At 35.9% G+C, this 20,366-nt stretch overlaps 1 protein-coding gene across 12 annotated transcripts in view; it reads left to right on the top strand.

Annotated features, from left to right (window-relative positions):
- rap1gap2b (RAP1 GTPase activating protein 2b) overlaps positions 1-19,667 on the top strand; it is a 74,303-nt gene extending 54,636 nt beyond the window's left edge. For 3 of the 12 annotated variants that reach the window (XM_051876643.1, XM_051876644.1, XM_051876647.1), the window contains 23 exons: positions 3,440-3,524; positions 4,713-4,748; positions 4,960-5,001; positions 5,684-5,716; positions 5,832-6,044; positions 6,255-6,358; positions 6,457-6,535; positions 7,581-7,634; positions 8,745-8,828; positions 9,106-9,206; positions 9,356-9,485; positions 9,572-9,727; positions 11,397-11,468; positions 12,265-12,351; positions 13,301-13,441; positions 13,517-13,663; positions 14,678-14,793; positions 14,989-15,093; positions 15,174-15,291; positions 15,527-15,629; positions 15,718-15,788; positions 15,926-15,966; positions 18,704-19,667. In XM_051876643.1, coding sequence (XP_051732603.1) covers positions 3,440-3,524; positions 4,713-4,748; positions 4,960-5,001; positions 5,684-5,716; positions 5,832-6,044; positions 6,255-6,358; positions 6,457-6,535; positions 7,581-7,634; positions 8,745-8,828; positions 9,106-9,206; positions 9,356-9,485; positions 9,572-9,727; positions 11,397-11,468; positions 12,265-12,351; positions 13,301-13,441; positions 13,517-13,663; positions 14,678-14,793; positions 14,989-15,093; positions 15,174-15,291; positions 15,527-15,629; positions 15,718-15,788; positions 15,926-15,934 — 2,086 coding nt within the window. In that variant the 3' untranslated portion in view covers positions 15,935-15,966; positions 18,704-19,667. Of the gene's footprint in view, positions 1-1,496; positions 1,755-3,439; positions 3,525-4,712; positions 4,749-4,959; positions 5,002-5,683; positions 5,717-5,831; positions 6,045-6,254; positions 6,359-6,456; positions 6,536-7,580; positions 7,635-8,744; positions 8,829-9,105; positions 9,207-9,355; positions 9,486-9,571; positions 9,728-11,396; positions 11,469-12,264; positions 12,352-13,300; positions 13,442-13,516; positions 13,664-14,677; positions 14,794-14,988; positions 15,094-15,173; positions 15,292-15,526; positions 15,630-15,717; positions 15,789-15,925; positions 15,971-18,703 lie in introns of those variants that run through there. The other 9 variants (XM_051876645.1, XM_051876646.1, XM_051876649.1 and 6 more) reach the window with 6 other exon arrangements.
- Positions 19,668-20,366: the final 699 nt, after the last annotated feature.

Genomic DNA, 20,366 nt, shown 5'->3' with positions numbered 1-20,366 from the left:
TGTTTTTTAAGGCATTGATTTATGAGTGACAAAGTGAGTTTGTTGGTTGAAAATCTTGTGAGGAATGACCTTTTTTAGTGCATTTTAAATGTGAAAATAACTGCTGTGCCAAGTTGAAAGGTGGTTATGAGAACTGTGTGAAGAGTTTTGAAAAGTGACCAAAGTATTGAGAAATCCTGAGAAATGTCCTAGCAATTGTAATAAATAAATAAACTGTAAGGACATGCAAAACGAATCCACTTTCAGAAATTTCATCCTGATGACATCTAAACCTAAAAATTGCTGCATTTTATAATTTGCTCACGTGAAAATATCATCTCCACTCCCGCCCAACATCCCTCTTCTCACCCATTCCCACCTCAGCGTCTGTCACCCACCTCAACACAGTGTGTTACTCCTGTGAAAACCACTCTATAACACTTTAGCTCTGTCTGGCTGCTTACATGAAACAACTGAAATCTCCTGTTTTTACCTAATAACACCCTCAATATCCCTCATATGATTCAGTATCATTTCACCACATCTCAAGAGCTGATATGTTTCATGACTGTTTTTGGAATGAGCCTATTTGCTCATCATATTGCACACTACATATTGTTACCCTTGTTGTATTGAAATATCTGTCTGGCAGCCATTAGTCTGTGACACAGTTCTTGATGAGTCTGAATGCCTCATCATAGAGCGATTTCCTTCAACTATAGCAAATCCCCTGAAGCATTTAATGCTCTTTATGTTGCGGAAACATTTTGCTCACACGCACATGCTCTCTTGTTGCTCAAAATCATAACAAGTAGGAGCGGATTTGCACAGCAGGTGAAATTAAATGATGAAAATGGGCTCGTAATTGCAGTGAGTATAAACATAGCCCTCAAAAATCCTTCTGTAGAGTCTATAACAACACAGCTTCAAAATATAATAGTAACATACATCAATTATACAAATTATAATAAAGATTCCTTAAGTTAGAATTCTTATCTGGAACCATATGAATGTAATGTTAAGGAATATCAGTTAATCTTTGGTATTTTGTTCAGGATTTGGTGTCTTTTGAGATATTGAGAAAGGTTAACTCAACATTAAAGAGATTGAAAGTCTTGTCACAGATAAAAATGTGCCTACAGGGCAGTAAAAAAATCCACACACACACACACCATGTAATCGCTGTATCGAATGGAGGAAAAGAGCTGGAATAGCAATAATTCCATACTGTGAGCTTTCAAGATATATAAAACGAAAGGTGATAAACAGGGAAAAAAATATGCAAGAAAAAAACACAACAGCATATCTAAGTAAACATATATGTGGTGAGAAAAAGAGTGTTAAATAGTGGAAATGTCTTGAGAAAAAAAGCAGAATAGCAGAGGTTAAGCAATCAAAGCTCTTTAATTGAGAATAAGGTGTCAAAGTGAAATGCCATTTGAGAGGGCGGGTGAGAGAGGGAGAGAGAGAGAGAGAGAGAGGGGAGAATGAGAGTTATTTACGGTGAAGGATGCACACATACAGTCTGTGCTGGCGAGGACGGCACCTCATCTTTGGAGATTGTGACGATGCAGATTCAGCTGTAGCTGGTGTCAGTGTGATGTGACAGGAGACTAGGACTGAGACTGAACCTGAGGTTTAGCCATGTCTGAGTTCAGGTCCAGAGTGCGCTGTCGGAGGGCAGGTGTCCGTGCTGCCGCTGCTCTTATCGGACTCCTCCACCGCTCCCGCAAACGGTGTGAGAGACAGAGACTGACGGAGATGGACAACCAGTGGTGGGTGAACGTCATTTTAGGTTGTATATGTCTGTAGCCTATGTAGTGAAGAGGGACCAGTGTGTGTGTGTGTGTGTGTGTGTGTGTGAGAGAGAGGTCAGAACGTTCATTATTTAAGTTTGTAGTCGAATCAACACTATGGTTCACAGATCAGTTTTTGGATTCTGTAACACAAAGTTTGGCTGGAAATTGAAACTCCAGGAGAATGTTTAACTTGAGCTCAAGTAATTCTAGGCCTACATGTCCTGCACACTTTATGTTTTGAATAACTTCATGATTTTATAAATAATATAATTAATAGAAATAATCCTTAATGATGATTAATGTATGCAAATTGTTCAGTGTTGTACAGAAGTCATATTTTGTGTCAGTACTGTACATGATTCAGTCATTTTGACATTTTAAAATATTGATTTGTAAAATATATTTCAACATAATTTGTAACATCTTGATTTCAGGACCAAAGTTAATTTCCCAGAAAATGATTAATGAATATTTTTGAGGGGAAATGTGCCCTTCTGTGACTCGATAGATAGATAGATAGATAGATAGATAGATAGATAGATAGATAGATAGACAGATAGATAGATAGATAGATAGATAGATAGATAGATAGATAGATAGATAGATTGATTGATTGATTGATTGAACAAACAAACTAATGAGTTGTCCAGGAAAGCCGTTTTCATGTTGACTAAAATGACAGACAATGTGACAATAAGCTGTTCACATCCATCCAGAGGTGTGAAGATAAGGTGTTGTTTATTTCATTTGGTGCCAATTATTCAGTATATTTCAAGTAGATTTTTGGTCCAAATATGAGCTAAACTATCAGAAGTTTTTATTTTATATGTACATCCATACTGGATTCATTTGGCTAGTTTTGTGAGTGTTGAGTAGGCTATGTGAGAGAAATACCTTGTCAAGCATATAATGAACAATATGTCACTTACTGCCTAATACGAATATATTGATGGATTTATGGGATCTATTTACAGAAAACTTATGAAGGATTGGGTGGGTATTTTTAGAGCCTTGTTCATTTCTCTCTCCAACCTCCCCTTGCTCCCCCTTTCTTTCTGCTTCTCTATTCGTACCTCACTTATGAAGAGGAAGGTGGAAAGCGAAGGAATATTAATCTTGAGCAGGAGCCTCTAGATCCTCCACCTGTCAGCCCCCTATCAAGAGAGCTCATTTAAAGAACAGATTGCCCATCTTTGGCCCATTTTTTATTGATGATCTTGAAATCATATGAGGGTCAAATAGGAGGGCTGCATTCCCAAAGACTGAGGCAATAGAAAGGCTTTCAGTGAGGATCTTTTCTGTGTGAAGATGACACTGCAGACCACCCTACAAAATTCAATTCAAAATTCAGTGCACTCAGTATTATTTGTTTTGTTAGCCAATATGGCTATTATACTGGCATTTATGTGTGTATTCAGCATCATGTAAAGTCAATCGCGGTTAAATTATTGCTCTATAAAAATAAAAATAAATAATAATAACGAAAAATTATTTTTCTTCATATTTAAATATCTTAATGAGGAAAAAATAATGAGCGCACCTTTAAGATTAGTAGATTTAGATATTTTATGTGTATTTCCGTATATTAGTGACTGTATATTTGATGTTTTAATGTTATTTTAAAAATGTGGAATGACGGAGATGATGTCACTGTGTTGCAGGAAGCAGGAGATGCTGACTATCTCCAATGTGCCCCTGGCAGACTGCCCTCCCTCGCCCCCCAGAACCGCCCCTCCCACCATGAAGGTAAGCAGCACGTCTGCTCTCAGGGCCTGTTATGAATCAGCACTAAAAGGGGATTTGTTCAGGGACCTTACAGCTGCAAAAAGGCATGGAGTCAAGCCTCCAGATAACATTTCATAAATTGTTTATTATAAAGCAGCAATTATTGACTCATTTGGTTCATGCAGATAAAACCGTCTATTTTCCCTCTCTCCTGGAGACAAGACTCCAGCATAAACCTGTAGCTGGTGATGTGCCCTGCTTACTCAGTAGACCATGACTTCAGACGTCATCCTCTAGGTAGTCTATATGTTCCTCAAAGGTGGAAGAAAGAAAGAGTAAACTCTCAAAATGCCCATCACATTTTATCGGAATGGAGAAGTTTTTGAAAAAGGCACTAAATGTACACTAGTCGCATGTATATTGAGAATAATTTTTGTTGTGTTCTGATGTGAACATAAATTACATCCTGGTTTCACAGACAAGGCTTAGACAAAGCCATGATTAGTCCTTAGTTCAATTAGGGCATTTAAGTAGCTTTTATAAACGTATCCTAGAAAAAACATTACTGGTGTGCATCTTGAGACAAAACAATGGCTCTGACATACAGTATTTTAAGATATGTCAGAGCAAGTTACTTTAAGTTAAAACAGCTCAAACATGCATTTTAGTCTAAGACTAGCTTAAGCCTTGTCTGTGAAACCGGGGATATATGTTCCAACTTTGCCTCACAAAAACAACTAGACTATTACCTACTGTGTGTATATATATATATATATATATATAACATTAAGGGTACCAATACAGAACCCTGAGGAACCTCGAAATGTCCTTTTTGAATTTATTACATTAAATGTTAGATTAAATTAGATTTTTTTTTATATGTGCATGTTTATAATTATCTTGGGTTGGTCAGACAAGATCCTTTGACATTGTGTGAAATCGGCAACTACAAAAGCAGGTGTATGAATATAACAAAGATAGATTGTCATATTAAATTGTGTTTCTATTGTGAGGTCTTCTGACACATTGTAAACTCAGCAACTAAAATAGCAGATTTTGATATTGAGTACTCTGAACTGACAGTGAGCGGAGCTTTCTGTATTAATACATGAGGTATTACGAGACTTGTTGTTGACCTGTAATATGGGGTGAAATACTTGCCACGTTATATGTTAGCCTAAAAATTGACCTCTGTTTCTTTTTCAACAGTCTACTCAGTTTTTTGACGTGCTAGACAAGATGGAAGTAAGTGAAATCCTTTTGATAGTATAATTTATATAAAGATTTCTGGATTTCCCCATTAAAGTAGATAGGGCTTGGCCTTGGATGTCCGAAATAGCCGCTGAGTGAACAGACTTTCCTCAAATGAGACTTTGATTCGTTCTGTGCCTCTTATGCTCACAACTCCTCCACTGTCAGTTGCTAACACTGCAACCTTTTGACCCTGACCTTTTAGCAGGTTTCTGAGGTGGAGGAAATGAGGCCACAAAGAGTAAAGGTCAGAGGGTGTGAAAAATCTACAAGGTTACACCTCAGCTCAGTGCTTGTCTGTGTTTCGGAACTGTTGTTTTTTCAATGCATGAGGTTGCCATTCTTCATCTATGTATGCAATATTATATATGTACAGTGGGCTCCAAAAGTCTTGAAAAGGACATACATTTTTTAGGATTTTGAAATAAATAAATAAAGCATAGAAATAGAATGAGGTAGAATGAAGAAGAAATGTTGCAGATTCTGTGTTATTTCTAAGTCACTAATCAAATTTTTAAACAATTATTATGCTTATAATTTATAAATAGAAGCATTTTTTACTTGTGGACTCAGACATTTGGACCCCATTTTATACATATAGTTTAAAATGAAATGCTGGATTTAGCGTTTTTTAAATGGCTTCCAGGCAAAATAACAACAAAGGCAACCACTGAAGAAATAATCCTACCCTCAGATGCATGTGTTCATTCAGATTGTCCAGACAGCCACATAAAATGTTTGTTGTAAGCATGACTGTGAAGCATTGTGTGGACTGCATGTAATTTCTCATATAATGGGTTTGCATGAGCAAAACATATGCATCATAACACACTTCCTGTCATGGCACAAGAGTCTTTCCAAAGCACTGTGAAGATGTCCATTTACAGCATTATCTTATATTTACATATGTATATTTTTTACCCCTCCAGGATGATTACATTCCACACCCACGGATAGAGGAGGTACAGCAATTTAAATCTGTTACTAATAAATGTTTCTTAAAGCACTTTATGTGAGGTCTATGGAGTGTGTTTCAGACGTCATTTTCTTTCTAATCGTTTGATTTCTCTTTCAAAGGTGTTACAGAGGGGTGAGCCATACCCTCAGGTCATCCTGCCTCAGTTCGGCGGTTACTGGATTGAAGATCCTGACGCCCCTGCCGCCATTCCGAACTGGATGAATGGCTTTTATGATGATGAAGACGGAGAAGGAAGGAATTTAGGAGAGTTTGGCTACACACTGGAGAGTAACTTCGCCATTCGTGCGTACCGCAAGCACTTTATTGGCAGGGTGAGAACTCGCATTAATATAGTGGTGTTATACTTAAATGGACCGTCAGGCAAAGGCTTTTGGCAAATATTCGTGTAAGATCACTTTAAATGGATCATTCAATGTCAGAGCTGTGATAATCAGCAGTCGGTGCAATTTAACGCAGTGTTCTTTATGTTGGTAATGGATTTGTTCACAATTAAACCGCTTTCTCTTATCTGCGGGTCTCAGGAACATCTGAACTTCTACTGCACAGCCAGTAACCATGGCAACCTCGTACTGTCCCTCAGACACGAGGAGGTGAAGGAGCAAGAGTACCTGCACATCATTCTCAGGTAATAACAGCCCTTTCAAACCCTCTATGTGTAATTACATGATTGGCACATTTTGAAACGTTTGATTGCATTTTTCTATCAAATTCTGCCTCGCTTAGGGCACCATCAAAGACAGTCTATGACAGGATCTCTTTGGCGGGCTTGACTGAGCTCCCCAGTGTCCCTCAGTTAGCAAAGGTAATGATTGTGCCCTGCAGTGATGGCTCACAGTTTTTATCCACTTAAAATCGCCCTGACAGTCCCTAAAGTCTTATTGATTAACTTCATTGCTAAATTGTAAGCACTGTTATTTACCAGAATGTCTTTAAAGGGTTAGTTTGATGTGTATGTGCACTGAAAAAAATCGTTTTCTTAATCATTATTTCTGTCTTGTTTTCCAGTAAATATATCTAAAAATCCAAGTTAAATATACTTATTAATTTTGCTCACCCCATGGACCCTTTTCACAGACTGTGATGACGCATTTCCACAGTTATCAACATTGCAAATCTAATCAAGTTTTTAATATTTTCATTTTAAAAAATACAGACACATTTATAACGCTGTACTTTGTTTTATATTACCTTGGCAGTAAATGACAAAAAAAATGAATTAATGTTGCTGCAAGCACAACAGCTGAGGGAGTAACAACAAATTTGACATCTTTCTCTCTTCTGACTGCTGTAATCAATCTCTCTATATTTTTTCCCTCTTTTGGAAAGTCGTTGAACTCTATCACAGACTTCTTCTTTTGCTTTTAGAGCACATGCAAATATAAAAATTGTTTGGTGTCATCTCCCTTTATGACAACTTGTTTCTGAAATGGGTCCATTGTTTTGTGAATCTGTCTCTATGAAATGCAGCTTTGCAACGAGGCTGTTATTGAAGGATGGAGGAGGTCAAAGTATATTATATTAAAAAAATAAATTGGATATGACAGTAAACCCAGAGTTTCTCATTTTGCATGCAAATGTGGCATTTCTTACAGACACATTAACAACAACACAAAAAACAGACCATTTATTTGTAAGATTCAGACAGAGGGTGGAAAATATTTCTAAAAACTACATTATATGATTTTTTGGAGTGTGTTTGTCACAAAAAATAATAACATTATAAGTGAAATATCATTACAATATTTATGAAATGTATGATATGACCTCTTTGAAGAATTAAATTTGTGAACCATAAAAGTCTTACTGTTGACTAAGTGGCTGTTTTGTCTTTGTTTTCCCCACTATAGCTACTATGTGAAGACATTGTAGGTCTGAGATTTAGTCCTGTGCTATACCCAAAGGTAAGCGCAAGATTAATATTATGTTTTTATTATTAATATTGTAATATAATTAGGGGGCAAGCATGCCTAGGTACATACATTAGTTTTGTTATTATTCTTCCTTCTTCTTCTTCTTCCGCAAAGCCCATAGAACCGCTTGCGGGAAAATTATGAAATTTGGCACAGAGATAGAGGATAGTTTGAATATTAACCACAACAAATTTGAAGTCTCTAACTTAATCCCTCTAGTGCCACCAACAGTCCAAATTTGGACTTACGTTTATGCTAATAATTTTTGAACTGTAAGGACAAGAAACGAAAAACTTTTTCTGTGATTCCTTGGCTCAAGACGATTGGAATGTACCCTAAGATGTGATTTTCCGTCATAAAAATTTTTCCACCTTTTTGAATTTTTTGAAAAAAGCTACTTTTTTTAACTCGTCCTAGGCGGTTCGTCCGATTTTGCTGGTTTCTATTCACCAAAGAATCCTGAAAAATATCACGGTTTCCACAAAAATATTAAGCAGCTCTACTGTGTTTTAAACATTGATAAGAAATGTTTCTTGAGCAGCAAATCAGCATATTAGAATGATTTCTGTAGGATCATGTGACACTGAAGACTTGGAATAATGGCTGCCAAAAATTCAGCTTTGCCATCAAAGGAATAAATAATCATAAAATATTACAGTAGAAATAATAAAATATTACAATAGAAAACAATTTTTAATAATATTTCACAATATTATTGTTTTTACTTCAGTGTAAAATATATATATTTTTTTTACTTTTTATAATTACATGATGTTTATCCTTATTTGTTTTTATAAATAAGTCTGTGAGGGAAATTAAATATTGCATATTCCATAAACACAATGTTTCTTTTGGCCAAGCATTTAATTTGTCAAATAAAAACCTATTACAAATTTTAAAATTACCAGAATGTTTTGCAATAGACTGTAACTGTTTTGGCAGATTGTTTAATAAAGCAAAGTGAGATGGTTTAAGAGATAAAAACCATGTTTTGCATGAGAGTCTTTGTGAAATTAAATACAGGAGCCTGTCAAAGCTGTATTGATGAAGAGCATATTAATTGTTTGACAACTATCTTTGATTATTCTTGTTTTTTTGCAGGGCTCTCAATTAATAGTGAATTATGATGAACATGAGTTAAGCAACACCTTTAAGTTTGGCGTCATCTACCAAAAATTTGGGCAGGTGAGAAAATGAATGTTATTTGCTTGCAGTTCATTATAAGTATCAAAAAAACAGTCTGGTTCCCAATCAGGCTGAGGTTCTCAAGGACACTTTAACAGCTTTCTTATCAAGCTGCTTCGATCTGAATCACCAAAGCAATAAATCAATATGTTGTTGCCGTATGTGAAGTATTTTATCTATTATGTCCCGTTATCTTTCCACTCTGCCTTCGCTTCCTGCTGTTTTCTTCATCGTTTGCCATTCACTGATGTCTTCTGATACTCTCTGCTGCCTGCAGACCTCAGAGGAGCAGTTGTTTGGGAACAATGAGGAGACTCCAGCCTTCACAGAGTTCCTCCGAGTGCTGGGAGACTGTGTAGAGCTGCAGGACTTTAAAGGGTAAAAAAAAACATTAAAGAAAGGCTGAAAAAGTTAGGATGTGTAAATATATAAATGGCTTGAAAAGGACAGCATGTGATTTCTCTGCATCACAAATACTTGTGCTTTTAATAGTCTACCTCAGTTTTCACTCTATGACATATATTCAGGTTTCGAGGAGGTTTGGATGTGTCTCATGGTCAGACGGGGTCTCAGTCGGTCTACACTGTGTTCAGAGGGCAGGAACTTATGTTTCACATCTCCACCAAACTACCCTACACAGAGGGAGACATGCAGCAGGTGCTTATTATGACTATGATTGAAATCCAGGGACAATTGGTATGCTGTCCTAGAGATCATTATACGTTTCTTTTTCCTACACATAGGTCCAAAGAAAGCGGCATATTGGGAATGACATTGTGGCTGCAGTTTTTCAAGAGGAGGCCACGCCGTTTGTGCCTGACATGATCGCTTCCAATTTCCTCCATGCCTACATTCTGGTTCAAGTGGAAAACCCTGGAACAGATGACACCACATACAAGGTTTGTCATCAGAATTTCTTGGTAACACTTTACAATAAGGTCCCATAATGCATTAACTATAATTAACTAACAATGAGCAATTAATTTGTTACAGTATTTATTAAATGTTTAGTTCATCCAAAAATGAAAATAAAAATGTCATTAATTACTCACCATCATGTCATTCCAAACATGTAAAACGTTTGTTCATCTTTGAAGCACAATTGAAAATATTTTAAATGAAATCCAAGAGATTTCTGTCCCTCCATTGACAGTCTACGCAACTACCACTTTGACGCTTCAAAAAGTTCATAAAGAGATCTTAAGGTTTAGTCCAAATTTTCTATAGAAAATTGGCTTTATATGATAAACAGATTGAATTTAGGCTTTTATTCACATGTTAACATTGACCAGCAAACATAAATAGAAGGTCAACCATTCTTGCTTGACACATGAGAACAAACCTCACTGGTTCTTGCGGAAGCCCAAATGTGCTGCGTAACACATGAGAACAAACCTCACTGGTTCTTGCGTAAGCTCAAACGTGCTGTGAAACATGAGAATGAACCTCATTGTTCTTGCGTAAGCTCAAACGTGCTGTGAAACATGAGAATGAACCTCATTGGTTCTTGCAAAAGCTCAAACGTTCTGCATAACACACGAGAATGAACCTCATTGGTTCTTGCAGAAGCTCAAATGTGCTGAGTAACACGAGAATGAACCTCATTGGTTCTTGCTGAAGCTCAAATGTGCTGAGTAACACACAAGAATGAACCTCATTGTTCTTGCAGAAACTCAAATGTGTGGTGTAACATTAGAATGAACCTCATTTGTTCTTGCGGAAGCTCAAATGTGCTGCTTAACACAAGAATGAACCTCATTGGTTCTTGCAGAAGATCAAACGTGTGGTGTAACACAAGAATGAACCTCATTGGTTCTTGCAGAAGCTCAAACGTGTGGTGTAACATTAGAATGAACCTCATTGGTTCTTGTGGAAGCTCAAATGTGCTGCGTAACACACGAAAATGAACCTCATTGGTTCTCGCACGTCAAGCAAACATGCTTGAGTTTCCATTTACCACAACTGATGTGTGAGTTGATGAATGTTTAAATGTGAATTAAAGACTAAATTAAATCTGTTCATCATGCCTCTTCAGAAAATTTGGACTAAACAGCTCAATTCATATGGATTAGTTTTACGATCTATGAACATTTTGAAGCGACAGAGTGGTAGTTGAGTGGACTGTCAGTGAAGGGACAGAAATTTCTCATATTTCATCAAAATATGAGTAAATGAGTAAATAATGACAGAATTTTCATTTTTGGGTGAACTAACCCTTTAATCTTTGTTAATGTTAGTTAAAAAATACATCTGTTCATTGTTAGTTTAAGTTAGCTCAGGTCCATTAAATAATTTTAACAGGTACAACTTTTGATTTTAATAATGTATTGGTGAATGCTGAGCTTAACATTAACTAAGAATAAATAATGCTTTAGAAGTATTTTTCATTGCTCATGTTAACTAATGTTAACAAATGAAGCATTATTGTTAAGTGTTACCAATTTATTCTGTAAAATGTTTGAGCAAAAGATAATGTGGTTATTTAAAATGTCTCTGGTGTGTTTGCAGATTGTGGACAGTATTTGTGATAATTCTAACTGAATGTTGATTTGTATTTATATGGAGCAGGTGTCTGTCACAGCTCGTGAAGATGTGCCACAGTTCGGCCCTCCGCTTCCCAATCCGCCCATCTTCAAAAAGGTAAATAAGTGCACCACTACAGCTGCCACACTACAGGCCCTATTATACACCCGGCACAATGCAATGCCAGGCGCAACACAAGTGTTTTTTGCTAGTTTCAGCCCGACGCAGTTATCGTTTTCACATCCAGCACTCACGTTTTTTTAAATAGCAAATGCACTCGCGCCCATCTGTTCGCCCATGGGCGTGCTGGTCTGAAAACGAGGTGTGTTCAGGCGCATTGTTGGCGTGTTGCTATTTTGAGGTAACTGAAAACGACTGTGCCATTGACCAACTGAAACCTGGTCTAAAGTCAATGGCGCAGTATTTCTTTATTTTTTGTTATTTAAAGGGCGCGTAAGTAACTATAGGTGGGTGCACAAGGGCACACCAAACATTTTTTCCATCAATAAACTACCAAAAGCGGACCTGCGCCATGCGCTTCAGACCATGCACTTAGATCGTTAAAATAGGGCCCTACATGTATTTAATCAGTATTTTTGTCTTGTTTTCTATTTAAAATATCTAAACATGTTTACTTGAAGAAAAGACTATCTTTTTTAAGCTTAATTCCAAGTATATTCTTTGAAAATCAACTAAATTGATCTCGTTTTAAGGATGATGTGATATTTTTATGGGAAAGCAAAGCAAATACTGATTAAGAAAATGATCTTTTGCAGGGCAGAGAGTTTGCTGTGTTATTGTTTATCTGAAGGTCACATTTGGTTATTGCAGGCAGGATTTTGTCACGTCATTGTCTTTTAAGATGGTTATTGCATCTTTGTTATATTTGCTGTGTCATTCTATTCTCTCTTAGGGTCCAGAATTCAGAGAGTTTCTGCTGACCAAGCTGATCAATGCAGAGTTGGCATGCTACAGGTCAAACCGATTTGCCAAGCTTGAGGTGAGGAAACAATAGAGCACCTTTTATTACCGCAATATAGTCCTGATGTACATATGAACAGCAGAAGCCTGATAAGTTTCTGCTTTGCCACAATCTCTGAATATTTAATCATTATGTTGTATTGGGGGTCTCAGAGACCCCAAGGCCATTTTTTAATAGCTTAAGAAGAAAAATACTTAAATAGCTTGATCCTTCTTTTCTTTTCCTAATCATATAAGAACTGATTATAAACCAAGCATGATAACTCTTTTCAAATGACCTTCTTTAAAAGTGTTACATTACTTATATTTGGGGTCATAGAGACTTCAAATATAAAACATGAATAAATACAGTGAATTTTCACATACTACAAGAATTAGAAGGGAAAACAAATAAATAAATTTGTTTACATGTACACTACCATTCAAAAGTTTTGCAGTTGGTAAGGTCTGTTAATGTTTTTGAAAGGAGTCTTTTATGCTCACCAAGGCTGCATTAATTTGATCAAAAAGTTTTCTATTTTAATATATTTTAAAATGTAATTTATTCTTGTGTTGGCAAAGCTGATTTTTCAGCATCATTACTCCAGTCTTCAGCGTCATATGATCCTTCAGAAATCATTTTAATATACTGATTTGCTGCTCAATAAACATTTCTCAATATTATCAATGTTGAAAACAGTTGTGCTGCTTAGTATTTTTATGGAAACACATTTTTCAGAATTCTTTGATGAATAAAAAGTTCAAAACAACAGCAGTTATTTGAAATAGAAATCTTTTGTAACCTTATAAAGGTCTTTATAGTCACTTTTGATTAATTTTATGCATCCTTGTGGACTAAAAGTATTAATTTCTATCTTACTGACCCCAAACTTTTGAACAGTAGTGTTCCAAATAAGGGCCTCTGGGACCCCAAATGTAAAGAGTCGATCACAATAGAACACGTGTTATGGTTTGTGTTTGTGCAACAGGAAAGAACACGAACAGAACTGCTAGATAACCTTCATAATGAGTTACACAAGCGCACACAGACAATGCTGGGTCATCCGCTCAATGCAGATGAAGAGAGGATGGAGAACGGAGGACATGGAGGAATACTGGAGTCTATTAAGGTATAACGTCAAAAAGATCAACCATCATATTCGCATGGGTAGACTGTCCCTTTGACGTCTTTTTGTCTGTCTCAGCGGGCGATGCGTGTGCGCAGTCACTCTATGGAGACAATGGTGGGCTCCCAGAAACATGGCCGCTGTTCTTCGGCGGGAGGAGGCGTTCCCACCAGCCTGAGCGGGGTAGGCCTGACCCACAGCAACACTGAGGCTGCCAAGAACTCTGTGAGCATCTTATTGTTCACATGAAATAAACTGGATAGGCTGAATTAGTATGGTAACAGCCACAGTGTAATAAAGTGACTTTACATTATAGTTCAATTTAATTATTTTAATATATCTTGTTTTGTTTAATTAAAGGGTTAGTTCACCCAAAAATGAAAATTCTGTGATTTATTACTCACCCTCATGCCGTTTTACACCCCTAAGACCTTCGTTAATCTTCGGAACGCAAATTGAGATATTTTTGTTTAAATCCGATGGCTCCGTGAGGCCTACATAGGGAGTAATGACATTTCCTCTCTCAATATCCATAAAGGTACTAAAAACATATTTAAATCAGTTCATATGAGTACAGTGGTTCAATATTAATATTATAAAGCGACGAGAATATTTTTGGTGCGCCAAAAAAAAAAAAAAAAAAACCGAATTATTTAGTGATGGCCGATTTCAAAACACTGCTTCAGGAAGCTTCGGAGCGTAATGAATCAGCGTGTCGAATCCGCAGTTCGGAGCGCCAAAGTCACGTGATTTCAGCAGTTTGGCGGTTTGACACGCCATCCGAATCATGACGCTGATTCATTATACGCTGATTCATAACGCTCCGAAGCTTCCTGAAGCAGTGTTTTGAAATCGGCCATCACTACATAAGTCGTTTTTTTTTTTTTTTTTTGGCGCACCAAAAATATTCTCGTCGCTTTATAATATTAATATTGAACCAATGTACTCACATGAACTGATTTAAATATGTTTTTAGTACCTTTATGGATCTTGAGAGAGGAAATGTCATTGCTCCCTATGTAGGCCTCACGGAGCCATCGGATTTCAACAAAAATATCTTAATTTGTGTTCCGAAGACCAACGAAGGTCTTACGGGTGTAAAACGGCACGAGGGTGAGTAATTAATGACAGAATTTTCATTTTTTGGGTGAACTAACCCTTTAACCCTGCATTTGATAAAAAAAAAATGTATATATATATATTTATATTATTATTAATATATATATTTTTTTTTTTCAGTCTCCAGTGACGTCGAGCGCTAAGTCTCCTTTGAAGAGCCCGGTGAAGAGACGCTCAGGGCTGTTCCCGCGGCTGCACACCAGTATGGACGGACAGTCAGAGCGCCACACACGCAGGTCTGACAAATACGCAGAGATATATATATATATATATTATATATATATATGAAGATGTATATTCATTATAAAAATCACAAAATACTAAGAAATATCTTGTTGTTTTAACTTATTTTAATGCTTGTTTTTGCTTATTTTAAATAATTTTAAGTCATCTTGAGCCCCCCTTGAAAGTTTTTCGTTCTGTCATTTTAGTGTCCTATGTGATCAGAGAAGTCTAGATAGCGGTCATCTCTCACAGGAAGTGAGATCAGAGACGTCGTCCAATCCTAGCTCTCCAGAGATCCTAAACAATGAGAGGTATATTTCGCCACTGGTACTCAGTAAATGTATACTCTTAATAGCTAATAATTCTTTCTTTTCTCTCTCGGTTTTTACAGGTCGCCTCTCAAGCTGAAGGAGGTCAGTGGAAAACCAGATATTTCTCGTTCCTCCTCAAGCACCAGCAGCTTCAGTAGTGCTGCAGGAGACCCAGAGACTCTGGAGGAGAAAGAGCCTGTAAGTAAATGTGTCTTCAGGCAGACTAACATGTTCAGTATCCTGAAGTCACCATGAAGTAGAAATTGACAATTCTTATTTTTTTGGAATATTGCAGTATTTGTTAGAAATGATTTATCTGTGCACATTATTTCTGTTTAAATTTATGTGCCCAATAGCAAACCACAACAATATCCCCAATAGACAAAATCACTTCCATTTCATGTCGACTTTATGTCTGTTGTCTCGTGTTCAGAGCAGCCTCCAGATATCTCCCAGTCTCTCGCCTGTATTTGGCTCTGTGAGCACAGAGGGCCAGGGTTCAGGAACGCCAGTGATTATGTGCCGGAGTCCAACAGGTATCCAAGACTCTTTTCTCAAATTCAAACTTTGAATGTATTATTTACAGCTTAATGAATAATTTTCTACATATCTCCCTATTCAAAGATTTTAGGAATAAGAACTCACCCAGATCCAATGTGAAGTTTCGCTTTGACAGACTGAGCCAGTCCGCTGCTGTAAGACTTTATTCTTTTATGACTTTGGTGTTGCTCTTTCATTCTTTGTCATCCTCTGCATGTTTTTCCATTTGGTTGTGTGTTTTAGTGTGAGACGTTTTACCACTGAAAGGTAACTTAGAACTCTCATTTCACAGGGACATTAGCAAAGGGAATGTCAAAGACCACCAGAATCATTGTGAGTATGTATGTTACTATTGAAATTAATAATTAACACATAGTGGCCCGGTTTTTACAGACAGGGCTTAGATTAAGTCAGGATTAGGCCTTAGTTCAATTAGGGCATTTAAGTGGCTTTTATAAACGTGCCTTAAAAAAACATTACTTGAGACAAAACAATCGCTCTGACATATTTTAAGTAGGGGTGGGACGGTTCAGATTTCTCACAGTTCGGTTTGTATCACGGTTTAGGGTCACGGTTTCTGTACAGTTCGGTATGTGCTATTTTCAGTAAAAAATAGGACAATTGTCAAATAAAGATAAAGAAAATAAAAACAAATAATCTAACTACAAGAAACGGCACAAATAAATACATGAGAGCTAAGATACAAATAAAATAAACAATGCTTTACCAGTTTTTCAGGTATCTAACAGCTTTCAGGTACAGAAATTGAATAAAGTAATCAAATATAAAATAACACTGCATATAAACTTCTTTGAATTGTTAAATAAAGATGAAACATTATTGAAGCTACAAAAGCTATTCAATCAAGAGTAATTTCTTCATACTTTGTCGTTCGATTAACATTAAAACACAGAGAGCAGGAATATTAGACTGCTGTCTCTTTAAGACATAATTCAAAGATCCAGTTCACTGACACTGATTCACATGCATTGTCTGTCTCGTTTTTCTCCTAAGACATAACCCACTATGTTTGTTAGGATACTCGCTAAGATGGGCATGTTGTCATAATTTTTGTGTGAATAAGGTGCAAGACTTGAAAGAGAATTTGCGCTGTGACGCGGCTCTCCATGTACGCGCTTCGGATGAGTACACACAAATCTCCTCACAGCGCGCGCCCGTTCTCTTTCCTGTCTTACGGATGAATGTTTAAACTGGCAAGGTTTAAATGAGTTTAGTTTAAACACAGATAGCAACGTGAGATGTTCAGGTCTCACCTGCGCTCGCGTCGCGCGCTATCAATACTCGGGTGATGACGGCGTAAATAACTGGTCATAGAGCTTTCGGCACGTCATTGAACATTTGTTTACAACGAGTGACTGTTTTGTCCATGTTCTTTTGATCATCGCTGTTGTAACGTATTGGGAAACTAGAATGCATATCCATCGACTGAAACATACGTTAGCAGAATCAGTCTGTCTGTTTTGCACGTTGTTTTCAACAAACCACATTATAGATGCGTCGTCAGATTTGGAATGAACCGCGGTGCAAGCGCGTGCCGAACCGTGGGTGGAGAACCAAACGGTTCGATTTTTTACAGCGAACCGTCCCACCCCTAAATTTAAGATATGTCAGTGTAAGTTGCTTTCAGTTAAAACAGCTCAAACATGCTTTTTAGTCTGGGACTAGCTTAAGCCTTGTCTCTGAAACCGGGGGATAGTCTTGTTGGAAGAGTAAAGGCTGTAATAATGTTTTCTTTTTTTACATTTTTTACTAATTTTGTAAAATTTCTATCTATCTACATAGATTATTTTCTATAATTTTCGGTACACTTCAGTTGATGATAATTATATTTTTCTAACAATTTTCTTCAGAAATATATTTTATCCATTAGGAGAAAGGAAAGCATACTATAGTCTGACACAAATATTTATGTTTTAATTTGCTTGACATTGCCTTGATGTCCAGTTTTTGAAGTGAGGTTGTATTGAGTTCAAAATAATGGATTAAAAAATGTTAAAGCATTATCTATATTAGTTATTTCTAAACCTTATTTTTCTGAAATCTTAAATACTTAAGACAATATTTTAGTTTTTTAGATTTAGTTTAAATGTAATTTTCTTTAAAATATAATAATAATAATTGTTTAAATATTAAAATATTTTATTTCATTTTTCTCTAAAATTTTCCATGGACCTGTGGCCCATGTTGGTCCCTGGACCCAGTTTTGATTTTTTTTTTTTTTTTTTCAAAATGAAATGTTGAAACATTTACAGATAGCCTACATGGTTTTGTTCAACATGCTTTTTGTCATTTTGACAGATTTTTTTATTAATTTTTTTAAGGTGATAGGAATCAGAAGTGAAAGGGGGTTTTAAAACACCCCTGCAAAATTAGACCAGACGAGACACATGAGTAAAGATTTGGTGGAAGAAAAACAAGAGATTCCTATTGGATTCCAGTGGAATAATTCATGGAATATTTTTCAATAAATCAGTGGTTCTCAAACAGGAGGTCAGGGCCCACTAAGTGGCTTAAGCAAACTTTCAATAGGGCTGAAGGATGGTTTTTAATATATTAAAATACTTTAAATTTAATCTGAATTAAAATGTTAAACTGAAATATTTTTACTGAAGAAACTTCTGGAATCACAAAATGAATTGTGGTTAATATAGCCTATCAATACTCCCAGTGGATGTTGGAAAAGAAGCATATTTCTCAGCAGAAATACTGGAAATAATACAAGAAAATGCATAAAAAGAATACAAAAAAAAAAAAAAAAAAACAGGACTTGGTAAAACTAAAAGAGCTCTTGCCACAGAAGGTCTTGTGATTTTCAAAGTCACATTAAAAACACCTGCTTTATTTTACTGATGGATGGAAATAGAGTGCGACTGAAAATGTATAATCTGGTCCATCGGAGTGATGGATGATGGTTATTTGTACCACATCCTCTGTGTATATCTGTAATGGGCAGTATAAAATCACTTTCATAAGTCATAATCTAAGTTATGGTTATAATTATATTTCTTATTTGGTATTTACTAACACCATAAACTCTCCATTTAATTAGAAAAGCAATGGATCAGCACTGAAGATTAGACACTGTCGGATGGAAGGAGGGAAATTAAAAAGGGGCACATCACTCAATCCTGTGCTCCAATCTGAACATCACAGGAAGAAGCACATATCTCCTTTAGTATCTGCAGGTTGTCATCTGGTACTGACTTGGCACATTTATTGATTTTGCACATTTTCAGAAAGTCTTTCACTTTAAAAGAAAATAATCAAATATTTTGTGAGTTAATAAAATACTTTTACAAACTGGATTAGCAGTTCAATAATAATAAAATGACACATTTTATTTGAATTAAAATTCCAAGCACCTGAAACATTCCACAGTATTTTGAGACTCACATAACTGCACTTGACCGGCTCTGTGACTAACAGACTGGATATAGCTTGATGAAACTGACCACAGCAGATATTCATTATACAAATTCATTTCATTACCAAATCAATAACTATAGTCTTCGAGAAATAAAATGTTAGCACAGCATTGCCTTCCTCTGTAAATCTCAAACTTGTGCAATACCTTAAAAAATATGCCCTAGAATTGTTTGGAGATGTAAAATTACTGTGTCCCCTGAAGGTTTATTTGTAATATATATTATTAGAAAAAAAAAATTGTAGTACTAAACTCTTATTTTTAAATGGGTACTTCCATGACTGATGCCTATGTGTACATATTAGAAAATCACTGATCACACTTTATGTGTATATTTATTGTGTATATTCATGGAAGGAAATGCAGTAGAATAAATCTATATTGTCACAAAAATCGCTCAGATGTGACACTTTAAGAAAGACTTTTCCATTCTGTTCTTTAGTCAAATTATTTTTTGTTTCCCTGCTTAACAAAATGAGCTGTGTTAATTTATTTCTCTATGATTATATTGCTACACGTGTAAAGGTTTATGTATGGCAATGTTGATTTTGTTAAATAAAATACTGTATTTTACAGTGGTGTTGATTTATATTGTAGCCTCTGTTCTATTTGTGAGCCAGGCCGTAGCTTCTCGGTCTCCTGACTGTACAATGCACTCTTACGTCTTTTTTTTTTTTTTTAACAATGTACGGCAGGGACTTACAATGTGATGAAAACTGATCTATGACAGTATGTACGGACATAGTGTCCCCAAAAATGATTTGGATGCTTAAGCCACATTTATAATGGTATGAATGTCATTAGGTAGGGTAGAAATAATAATAATAATAATAATAATAAAATAAATAAAATGGAAACTGCAAACAAACTTTACTAGAGAACTAGATTCAATTATTTACATTTTTCTCTGAACTTTTCCACAGACCCCCTAGAACCCTGTTGAGGCCCATGATGGACCTCTCTTTATATATATATATATATATATATATATATATATATATAGTTTAAATGCTTTATTAAAATTATTTATAATTTTTTTTTAAAGTATCCAAATACTTTTGGGTGTCACTGTTTTTCATCAAAGAAATAAAACTTGTTGCATCACAAAATCATGGTTTGTGGATGAATTATTTTTTTTTATGGCTTATTTTGATGTAAAATCTATTAACTTGATTATTATATCAGTTCCTGATGGTCCCTGAAATCATTCTATTAACAATTTGTGAGAATATGTGACAGAAAAGCTTTTCTGAATGCACTTTTAATATACAAGCAGGGCTTACCTGTA

Source organism: Ctenopharyngodon idella, chromosome 21 (assembly GCF_019924925.1).
Source record: "Ctenopharyngodon idella isolate HZGC_01 chromosome 21, HZGC01, whole genome shotgun sequence".
Classification (NCBI taxonomy): Eukaryota; Metazoa; Chordata; class Actinopteri; order Cypriniformes; family Xenocyprididae; genus Ctenopharyngodon; species Ctenopharyngodon idella.
Note: the sequence above shows the minus strand (reverse complement) of the source record. Positions and strands in the feature narration are given on the sequence as shown.